The sequence below is a fragment of the Gossypium arboreum genome, chromosome 10, assembly GCF_025698485.1.
Source record: "Gossypium arboreum isolate Shixiya-1 chromosome 10, ASM2569848v2, whole genome shotgun sequence".
Taxonomy (NCBI): domain Eukaryota; kingdom Viridiplantae; phylum Streptophyta; class Magnoliopsida; order Malvales; family Malvaceae; genus Gossypium; species Gossypium arboreum.
The window spans coordinates 3093491-3105685 of NC_069079.1; the positions used below are offsets into that span (position 1 = coordinate 3093491).

The window sequence follows — 12195 nt, forward strand, 5'->3', positions numbered from 1 at the left end:
CGAAAATTACTTGAAATTGGTAAAAAAAAACTGATTAAATCAATGATTAATAGTTCAACTTGTTCAATCACTAGTTTGATTATTAAAACACGGAATGTGACATATAAGATTGTACCACATAATCACTTAGATATTTATATAAATTTTTAAATTTTCAAGTGATAATATAGTACAATCTCAAAGTGTCACATCATCAAACTTTTATATTTTTCAAGTCCAAAGATCAAAATGGATTTAGTTATCAAGTTTAAGTGCCAGAGTGGACAAAAAAAAATACAAATACCAAAATGAACCTAATTATCGGGCCAAAATTTATATCAATTAAAGTTAAAAATATTCACGTATATGAATATTAGTTATATCAATTCAATAATTGTTCAACACAATTCCATACTAATGTATGAATTTCATATATTTATAAAATATATAACATATTCAAATATCTATGATTTTAATATTTATTTAGTATCTAAAATATTATAAAAAGAAAATAATCTTAAATTTTGATTATTTTTTTAAAAGAAAAAATCTTCTTTGGTCAAACTATAGATAAAGTGACCAAAATATAGATAAAGTTTTATTTTAGTCTTGACATTACTGATTTGATCAACGCAAATGCAGTGTGTAAAAAGAGGCAGAAACATAAAGGCAATGATGGAGTGCTGCTCTTCATGGACCATGACACCATTTTTTGTTTTTCTCAAAACATCATCATATGATCAATTGATCTTGGCTTTGATTGCCCCCATACTGTTAAATTATATCGTCCTTAGTGTTGTAAACATGCAAGTATTTGAACTGGTAATCATTCATTTCCACGTTTGCCACTGTTTTCCAATTTTCTTTTACCCTATCAAACGGATATGGGAAATGATTGCATTGCTTGCTATCATCATTGTTCATTATATATACTCTATATTCAAACTCCATGGGAATAAAAAGGAAAAAAGGTCATTTCATAAGCAAATATGTAAGAATTCAGACATTCAAAAAACCACTTTTTTCAATCAGAAAGCCACAATCATACAAATCAGCCAGTACCATTGTTGATGCTGTTTGCTAACTTGGAGAAGACGGAATATGAAATATAGAGGAATGAAGTGCATGCACTTAATAGAGGCAAATTCATAGGAATTAGAGCTATTCTCTTTTGCTTGAAAAGTGATTAATGGGGTTGGAGATTGGAATAGGTGCTTCTTCTAGTCATCGTACTAACTCGAAAAATTGTTGCCCGACCGAAACATAGAAATCTTAGATTTTGATTTGAAAATTTTTAACTTCCGATCTAAATGACGAAGCTTTAAAGAAGTCCCATGGGAAATTATATTCTCGCCCTCTTTCTGACAGTGTTTGCTTGATGTGATGCTCATTCTCTTTCTGGAGCTCTATCTGTTCGTCAAAACGAGTTTATTAGACAACTGAAGAAGCCTATGAAGGATTATGAAAAATGCATGGATTGATCCCGAATTACCTGGTTTTTGAATTTCCAAGTGTAAGTTCGAGATCATCAGCTACACATTCCTCGTGGATCTTTTCTCCTTCCCAAGGCTTCACTAACCCTGTCATGTTACTGCCAAAGGCAAACTCGGCAGCAATAGCATCAGACATGGGAACATCTGATGTTTGATCAACGCCTGCAGGAAAGGCGGGTGAGCATGTGCCACTCTGCCCTGGAGTCCACATTCGTGAACCTCCTCGTGATAAGGCCTCGTCTTTAAATCCAAACGGGTTTCGGGAGACGAGGCTAAACGTAGGAGATGTTGGCCCACTTTGGGGTATTTCAAGTCTGGAAAGCCAACCTGGATCAGGAAAAACCTGACGGCTTGGACTTGGTGGAGTGGATGCAGGCAGGTAAGAAAAGCGCTTCCCCGTGCAAGTTGGGCCAGCATTCATTTCATCCCAATCACTTCTGGTTCGAGGAGTTCTGGAAGTTGGAGAGCTAAGTGGTGGAGTGACAGGAGCACTTATGGAACCACCTGCGATGAAGAGATGGTGAGCGAGCTTGGATGAAGCTGAAGATGAACCAGAAGAAAGGTTTTTGAGCCAAGGGATTAGGGAATTGGCATCAGCATTGCCATTGGCATTGGCCGTGTAATGGGATGAGGCTGGACTTGGGAAGGAAGATGAACCAGGGCTTGGGTGATATGATGAGCATGGACTAGCTGATGCAGAACCTCCCATTATGTCCATACGATCCACTGGTTTACATCCCTGCAGAAATGGAAAAACCAACACAAAATCACTGAAACAGCTCTACACGTCGGAGCAAAAATAACAAAATACACATTTCTCTAAAGACCCTTTCCCTACTTTCTCATCCCCAATGATCATAGGTGAAAATTTTCATGGATCCATGAACACAGTTCTTGCAAGAAGCTGATTGCATAGAATATGGACCTCACCATTGGTATCCCCTATCTTTAAGTATGAGCAAATTCATTTCATACACATAGTAGCTAACACACAAGCCACCATGACAACGTGAAGTCATATTACCGAAAAAAAAACCAAATTGTTTTTTGGATAAGAAAAACACCCCAAATCGTTGCTCATGCTAATCTTCAAGTCCCTAAGTTCACACCATCTACAATGACTAACTTTGTCTCAACCACCTGACTCTAATAACAACGACTAGAAAAGAACAAGCAATGATTGATTATGAACATAAATCATTTTTCTAAAGAGAATCTAACTACCAGTCTTCATTTTGCCAAACATCACATGCGACATCTTTGTCTCTAGACCATTTCTGATGAAAAAAAAAAAAGCATGATGGGACAACATGGTCATTACAACCCGACAAAAACTTTGATTTAAAGAGAAAACTATTGTCAAAGACAATGGCGTTAGACTTACTTGGATAGGATATGTTAACACAACACAAGCACACCATGCTAACACGCTAACTATTCTAACATGTTTTATTACAAGCTTAATTAATTAAAACCCTATCCCTACACGCTTTTGAAATCTCGTCACAAAAAGAGGAATCCAAGGATCACCTTTTTTTTCTCCTTCATTTTCTCATAAAACTCATTAAAAAGCATTGCAGCACGCAAAGCCAATAATCCCGGGAATGCATATAATAAACGTGAAAGAGAATGACCAAAGTGACCTTACCTTTGAGAAGAAAAAGAGAAATAGAAAAGCATTTTTTTTTATCATTATTAGCTGCATTAAAGCAAGCTGCAAAGCTTCAATCTAGGAGATGCATAGTGTCCTCTAAATGTCACAATTACCCTTGCCTGAAATGCTACAGTAGAAAGCAAAAGAATAAAACACCGGCAATTCTTTTGATGATCGACGAAGGGCATTATCGTCTTACTAACAAACAAGTTCTGGTTAAAGCTGCCTGGACAAATCTTCTTCGTCCTTTTGTCTTACCGAAGCCGAAACAGTAACATCAACAGAGAAAAAACGAATCTTTGATAAACCTTCGTGCTTTGTGCTTTCACTTTTTCTTAACCGACACCATCACAGTTTTAACAGACAACTTGCTACACCAAGGCGTATTCTATCACAATTCGCTACCTTTATACTAACATACGCATAATCGCATGTAAAAAAAAAAGTTGAATGGTTCTGGAATTTGATTTGTTTACCTTTCTGTAAGTGGTGCCGTCTTCTTCGACGGTCCAACCGGCTTCGTTGCAGAGTGCTTTCAAAACCTCGTTGTTGTCGCAGTGCTTCGGTAGCTTGTAGTTTCCGTACATTCGCAACCCCGCGAAGATCTTCGCCGCGATCGCCCTCCTCCTCCTTTCTCTCCGTTTGTTGTTCTCCCTCTCCTTCCACGTCGGCATTCTCGTCCCTGACGTCATGCTTCAATACCTTCCTCAAAGCAGCGCCGGCAACTCGATTAACTTCACGGAACCCGGAAGTGTATATTTTCTCGAGAAACAAACGAAGAGATGAAAAAAGAAAAAAAAAAACACAAAAGGATTTGGCGGTCTTTTTAATATTATTATTTCCAGTGTTCTTTTTTCGTTTTGGTTTTTTTTGGAGATGGAAGTGCTATTAAATGAAGGAAAAGTGTGAGCTATAAGGGAGGAGTGTAATTGGGCATGAATGTTAGTTAAAATTACAAGAGAGCCACTTATTATATGCAATAGAAATGATTTACCCAGGATCACGTGGGCAACACGTGTATTTTTGTATTTTCAACTTGAGATATTTTTCGGTCAATTGGCTGTTTATGTTATGTTTTATTTTCATTTTAATTCTAGTAGGAAATATGTAGTTGTACTTTCCATAAAAACAGAAGTATAAGTTGTACTAAAACTAATTATAGTCAAATATTAAATAAATAATTATAATATATTTTCCTTCTTTTATTCTAATATCAATAAATTTAAAATTGTCGAGAGTTTGGATAATTATCCCAATAATTTAAAAAACTCAATATACCTTTTAAAAAATAAATATCAAAATTATATATAAATTTTAATTAATTTTATAATATTACTCATTAATTTTAATTTAGTGCATTTGCATATATCAAAATTTAATTTAGTTCAATTTTCATATTATTTCATTGTCTATGCGACACAATTTTTATTAAATCATGTGTAAATTATCGACATGGTATTTTTTAGGTTAAAATAAAACACTTCAAAAATGGTTTTTATTTCCAAATCCATTTTTTAATCTCAATTAAAATAATTTTTTAACCTAACAAAATGTCATATCAAAATTTACACGTGATTTAACGGAAATTTGTGCTACATAAATAATGAAGTTAGTGAAACGTAAAAATTTAACAAAAAATAAAGCTTGATGTGTGTAAATGCGCCAAATTAAAGTTTATATACAACATTACGATTTGTATCAAACTTTATGTATAATTTTAGTATTTATCCCTTTAAAAAAACTAAAGCATGTTTGGAGTATAATGTGTTAAATTTCGATTTTAATCTCTATTAGTTTAATACACTTTATTTTGACATAGTTTAACATTATTAACCATTTTTATTATTTAAATTAAATTCAAGCCAGGTCGGATCGACTCAAAATATAAAAGTATTGTCCAAACTTGATGCAAGTTGGGTCAGAACTAACGGGCTACCCAACCCATAGACTATGTGGCAAGCAATACCCTAGCTCCCCCAAGAATGGAACAATTATGTTTTAACTCCTTCAAATCTATAAATTTTTAAAATAATACGTAGCAAAATTATAGTTTGATCCTTTGAAAAATGATATAATTTTAATTTAATCCTTTTAAAAGCTATAAGTATATATACAAGTTAACCCTCAACTTCCAAAAACATCATAACTTTACCCTAAAATTATATATACTCAATAGCAAGGATTGAGTTTTAAATTAATCTCTTAACCACTCATTCATTTTAATATCTATTTAAAAGTTGTATTTTAAGTTATTTAATATAAATAATAAAATTACTGAAATATAAATATTATCATAATATTTTTATTGTCTTTAATTAAATCGATGTCTAATTAATTCATTAAATTAATTAAATTAATAAGTTCAGCACAAATTAAAAATATATAAGTACTATGCTAACCAACCAACTAGTGATAAGATGTCAATTAACATTTAATCTCATGTTGAAGCCTTAAAAACTTACCCATCTCATAAAAAATATTATAAAATAATAAGTTGTATCTACTCATAAATAACAGTAATAGCAATGTGTTTTTTTATTTGGTAAATTATATTGTTAGGGGAGGTATTCACTTACATCGGTATAACTTGATATGCATGATCTCCATAAACGTCAAACTTAAGTTTTACACCGATATAAGTGGATCCCTCTAACTTTGCAAAAAAAAAGAAAAATAGCTAACCATTTAATTTTTTGCCTCTTTTAATACTTAAACTTGCATTTTTATCAAATCACCCTAATATGGATGAAAATGTTAACATCGGTCTAACTTTGCAGATGTGACATTTATGTGTATGCCATGTAACCAATTAACTAATTTATTTTAAAATTAAGATTTTTTTCATCCATTTTGAAGTGATTAAAAAACCATGCAAATTTAAAAACTAAATAGATAAAAATAAATAAATAAATAACTAATATATATATATATATATATATATTTTTTTAAATTAGAAAATTAAATCAATCATTATACCTTATTAATATACATTTAAGTTACAAGTAAATATATAAAATTTATTTTTACAGTGTCAATTTAATTTTATTTATTATATAAGTACATATAATATAAATCTATACTAAGGAAAACTTTTTAAAATTAACGAAAGTTAATTATCATCCACCATTTACTAACTAACTAAAATTTCTAATTATGTTAGTATTTTATATTTAAAATTAATGTCTCCAGAATTTTAGTTTGATTAGTATGAGTATTATTGTCAGTGCAAGAGAACGTGGGTTTGAGTGCGCCGAAGCGCATTATTCTCTTATTTATGGGTTGAGAATGAGTTATGAGTACTTCTAGGCATTATATTGTTCCAATTTACTACCAAAACAGAAAGTTTTAACAAGTACGAGCTATACCGATTTAGAAATAAATACCTTAATTAGAAATTAACAATAATAAACAAATCAAATTGTAACAAATTGAAATGTAAATATTATGTTTCAAAATAAATATAGTATAAAAAAGGAAATTTTAATTAATATTTACTTATTATTTATGTGTTTGATTGAAATTGTATCACCAATTATTTGAGTTCCAACTTAATCATCAAATTATCAAAAACTATTATTTTTACAAAACAAGATATTAAAATGATAGTCGAAATTAGGGTGTTCACTGTTAGTAACAGTGATTGATTCCTATGTCGTGGGTACTCTCCAAACAGGTAAACGACTGACCATGAAATATGTTCCATTATTATGAGTGGGGTTCAAATCCCCAATTTCATAATTGAAAGATAAGGTGAGCAACTTCTACATAAAAAATAGATTACGATTATAATGATAATATTTATGTCTTTTTATCTCTTTATATAAATTTCTTAAGAATACACGCAAGATATATTTTGAACTTAAAATAGCAGAAGTTTCAATGTATCAAATTTACTATTTTTTAATAACCCAAATTTACTATTTTAACTGAAGGCTTTATATATATATATCAAATTTTTATAAATACGTTTTATACGTAAATTTATTCACCAACATGTAAGTGTATTGTAATCATTGTTTTCAAAATCAAATTGATTAATTTTAAACTGATTAATTGATAGTTGAATTGGTATTCTTTATTTTTTAATATTTTTATTTTAAATGATTTTGTTTAATTAAATTAGATAAATTGGTTAAACTAAAATCAATAATTTGATCAATTCGACATCAATCTGGTTTTAAAAATATTGATATTAACTCTTTTTTTCCCAAGCCATTTTTGTCTAGCAGCGGTGCTAGTTTTCGGGCTAGCATCACTCGCTTTTTTCCCCTTTCATCAACCATTTATTTATTTCTTCTTCTCATTCACTCCACATGTTTTATCTCTTTCCAATTTACAGATTTATTTTGTGAGTATCTTTGTTGTCTTCAAAAGTTGTAAGGGAGAGATGACAACGTCTGCCGTTCACTAAAACTCCACCGACCACTAGTAGTTTTTCTTGGAAAGTGGGTGGCTCTTCATTAATTTCTTAATTTGTTTCTATTTTGATAGTATTTTATAATAGTAAATGATTTCACAAGTCGATTTGAACTCATGTTGTCTTAAGTTTTATGTTTTTTTTGTTTATTTTTTTATTGTTTAATAAATTTTCAGTTTTTGAAGTTTTTATCTGCTGTTATAGTATACTTTTTAGTCTTGTTTATGCATGTAAGATTAGTTTTACAAGTGATTGTAGTGATGGTTTTGTTATCATTCTCTCTAATGTGGTGAATGCTCGACTCTTTTGTTCATTTTGGCTTATCGCTTTGGGCTATTCAGGGCTGGTTGTTTTATCGTATTAAATGCTTGTAATTATTCTAGATATGTCATGCTTGAATTATAATAAAATCAAATATTAACGTGTCATGATATTATATTGATATTGAAGCTAAAACGTTTGTTGTGTTAATAAAATTTATTATTCATAATCTATAAGTATTTATTAATATTTTTCTCTGATTTTATTTAATTGAATGAATTTTGGAAAAAAAATAGTGTCTTCAATTTTCTTATTATTAAAGAAAGTGAAAAATCCTTTCAGAAAAAGAAGAAAAGAAAGTGAAAATAATTGGGATCGTCTAGTAGCTAATGTATCGGTTGGTCATTAGGGACTATATGCGGTGGGGCCCGGTAGCATGCGAAGAACTGGCTGAGTTGACTGACCGTCACATTGTCAGTGTTGGGCAGTGGGTGGTCCCACTACGTGGGAGCCCACTTCTATGTGTACCCTATATATATATAGTTGTGGGGTGTTGAAAAAGAGGAGCTTGTGTGCTGCAACCTGCAAGATAAAGAATAAAAAGGAGAAAACAGTTTATTTACATAGAGGGCTAGTTTGATAATATTTTTCAAAAATTACTGTAGAAAAGTATTTTTGAGGAGTATTTTAAAGAGTTTAGTTTAAAATTTAAATATTTAGTATTGTTATTAAAAATATTTTTAAAAATAAAATTTCTATTTTAAATATGTTATTATTAGATAACAAATATGCATTTAAATAAAATTTAAATTAGTTAATATAATTATATTTTAATAAGAATATAAAAATTATTATAACTTGTTGTTAATATTTTCATATATGAAATATAAATTTTAAATGTTTTAAGTAATAAATATTAATTACTTATAAAATTTAATTAGAATATATATAAATTACATTTTAAATATTTAAATATAACCATTAAATACTTGTAATTAGTATTTTAAAAATATTTTTTATTTTTAATTAATGATTTTAACATCTTTATAATTAAGCACCAAGAAAAAAAGGAAAATATTATGTTATTAAAGGGGTGAAAAGTAATTAACCACTAAAAGTACTTTTGGGAGAGAAAAATATTTCTGAAAAGCCAAAAATTTTAACTAAAAACAATTTATTCTGCACAGTTTTTTTTTTAAAAATATTTTTAGAGTCAAAAGTATTTTTTTAAACACAAAAGAACAGGCCCTTTGTATTTTTTTCCATCCGAGCTCCGTTTGATATCCGTTGGAGCTGATTACAGTAGTTAGTAGACTAAAAAATCTACAGTCTGTGTAGTCCCATTTTAGTTTGGAATACTGTCGTTTCAGGTTTTTGGTTTTTAAAGTCAGTCTTTTTTAACAATATTTTTAATTTTTCTCTTAAAATTTATTTGAAATTATTTGATAATAGTCATGTCTCAATTGTATACTGATTAACTTATAATTTTGTAGTAAAATTTTGATTATAGTGAATTTTTTAATAGATTTTAAAATCACATTGTTTTTATCATTTACTTTAAAGAGGGTTTTTACGAAAAAAATTATCTTGATTTATTATTTTTGTTTGTGCTATTATGATTAAATTATATCGATTATTGATGTATTATGTTATTAAACTTGTCATAATTATTAAATTGATTTTTTTAAACTATAATAAAAAAAATCTGAACAATAAATATAATTAACGCGATTCAAATTCAAATAACGAGTAACACTTTTACCATTCATTGAGTCGGATTTCATGCAAACATTCGGTACTACGTGTTTGTGTATGTTGATTCTCTGTCCCTCTCATGCTTCTTAATTTTATGTAGCGGGATAGTTTCTTAGTTACTGTTCAACTATATATTTTTTTTATAAGCATCGAGATTACATTTATAATTATTTTTATTTTTAATACATTTGAACGGATGTTTTTCGAGAATTTGAATGGATAAGTGTTATTATTATTTTTTAATATAGAATTTTCGTTAATGATATACGAGGTTGTTTAATGGTAGTGGTCTAAAATCTAAATGCTTCTAAAGCAAAAGAAATAATTATAATACAAGTAGGAGTATAATGATTCGTATTACAACTTAATTTGATTTTGTTGGTAATGTGATGTAAATAATTGAGAAAAAGGGGATTTAAATACAGTACCGTCTCTTATTTTTATGGAGTAAATTGGGGTTAAAGACTCAATACGTGTTGTTGTCACTTGGCCTAGTCCGTGTTTTATTTTAAAAATATTTTTATTTGTTTTTCAATATATTTTTTCAGTTATAGAAAATCTTCTGGTTATTACTGAATATTTTCGGTTAAAGAAAATTCTCAATTTTCGAAAATTGGCATTGTTATTTTACCATTTTACCCATTTAGAAAACCTGATAAATAACAACTCATTCTTCTCATTTTTTCACAACAAGAAGCAAACTACAATTTTTCTTTGCCTTTTTTAACTCGTCTGTTTTCTGTTAAAAAAAAAAAATTCCGGTTAAATTTTTGACCAAGTTTTCAGTTTACTTTTCTTTATACTTTTGAGAAGAGTAATACTAATTGTGTTCCACTTTTTTTTTATTTTTTTTAATTTTTGGTGTATGAATATTGAAATTGTGTGTTAACATTGAGGGCAACGTCCACTACACGATTACACTGATCAAGATGAATTTACTTTTAAGACAATAATTTTTTCCCGGCATAGTAATTGTTTTATTTATTTACATTCAGTTTATTTATACTGTGACTAAAATTTAAATTTAACTCAAATTTAAACCGATGTCTTTTTTATCTTATACAGATTATAAAATGTGAGACAATCTTCCCTCGTTTATTTTGGCATTTTTTTGCTTTGGATTGTTCTTCTATTTCGGCTAATAGTAATAGTATTGAGAGACAAGTGGTAGTAAACTTATTGGTTCAGAAATTAATCCAAAATTATATCGGAGTAAATTAAATTATTTTCACTTTATGAATCTCCTTGACTGTTAATAAAATCAAAATAAAATTAAAAGATAAAATTAAAAAATAATATCAAACATTAACATTTTAAATTTATATCGAAACCTGTTAGAGGGATATATCAACTTTTAATAAATAACACTTCATAAATTTCCCTCCAAATAGTAAAATAACCCTCAACAAATATCTTTTTTAATTGGGACCAAGGCTAGTTCAACCTCTTCAAAGATTTATCATCACTTTTCATATGTTTGGGTGCATTTATTTTTTGATGGAACAATGGCTAAAACCTTTAAAAATATCTCAGCGAGTGGAGTGGTTCATGATCAGGATGTAATTAGATTTTGGGATTCATGCATTACCTAGGTAGATACTCACTTTTAGATGTAGAACTTTAGGGTATTCTTCATAGAATTCTCATTTATTAAATAAAGAGTACAAGAGAGTCAATATTCAAATTGATAATCTCGAAGTAGTCAGGGTCTTGTCCATGGAAGAAGCTGTGGACTCTGGTATTACTTTACTTAGAAGAGTTAAATAATTTTTGTAATCTAAAGGACAATGGGAAATCAAGTGTGTACCTAGAGAGTATATCTTAATTGTAGACCAATTGGTAATGATTAGTCTTTTTTAGCAGACTTCCTTCCAAATATTTGAAGTACCTCCTAATGTGGTAGTTATAGCTATCCAACAAGACAAAGCTGTATTTAAATTATAATTTTTTCTGTATTTTTTAGCAGACAAGAGTTTTTAAATTGTAATTTTTTCTGTTTTTAAAAAAAAAAGCGAATTTAAAGATAAATCTGTATTTAAAATACAAATCCAATAACATTTTTTAAAAATAAAACGTATGTTGGGGCGGATTCCAAAGAGGGCATATAAATGGAGTTGAAAGTAGTACCGTTGAGTCCGCCACCCCCACTTTCCCTTTGGAGCAGTTTTTTATGATTAATTATCCGTTTCGCAAGGCACCCATTACGGGAGAGAATGAGATAAGAGAGTGTACATTTTTCTTTTTTGGGTTCTCACGGTGGTTGTTGAAATGTGGTGGGGTCCATCTCAATCATATTATCCGTTACAATGGTGGGGTCAGGTGATGCCCGATATGCCCGCCACCCACTTGGCATCCCTGTTTTTCTTTTGCTTACAATTTGTTTCAAATCTTTATCAAGCTTTTCAGAAAAACCACCGATCATGTCATAGTTGGAATAAATATATTATTAAAAATTATTTAAAATTAAAAATGTTTATAGTTTAATCGATTTAAAATTTTTATTTAAATTAATATCTTGATTCGATTCAGATAAATGTCGTCTTTATATTTTTTATATTTAAAATTTAATTTTATATTTTTACTTTTAGTAATTTAATATCCATTCAACTCAAATTTACATCATGAGTTTATCCCAA

The 12195-nt window shown here is 29.3% G+C and overlaps 1 protein-coding gene across 3 annotated transcripts; it reads right to left on the bottom strand.

Moving 5' to 3' along the window:
• Positions 1-935: 935 nt before the first annotated feature.
• Positions 936-4098, bottom strand: LOC108487440 (BES1/BZR1 homolog protein 4-like). Of its 3 annotated transcripts, none has more exons than XM_017791784.2 (3): positions 3603-4095; positions 1472-2211; positions 936-1389 (listed from the first exon to the last, which is right to left on the bottom strand). In XM_017791784.2, exons 1-3 carry the CDS (start codon positions 3816-3818, stop codon positions 1386-1388), a joined length of 960 nt encoding a protein of 319 aa, XP_017647273.1. In that variant the 5' UTR covers positions 3819-4095; the 3' UTR covers positions 936-1385. The 3 variants fall into 3 exon arrangements, with proteins under 3 accessions (XP_017647273.1, XP_052876048.1, XP_017647274.1); XM_053020088.1 differs by lacking the exon at positions 3603-4095 and adding an exon at positions 3003-3054; XM_017791785.2 differs by lacking the exon at positions 936-1389 and having other exon boundaries at positions 1468-2211; positions 3603-4098.
• Positions 4099-12195: the final 8097 nt, after the last annotated feature.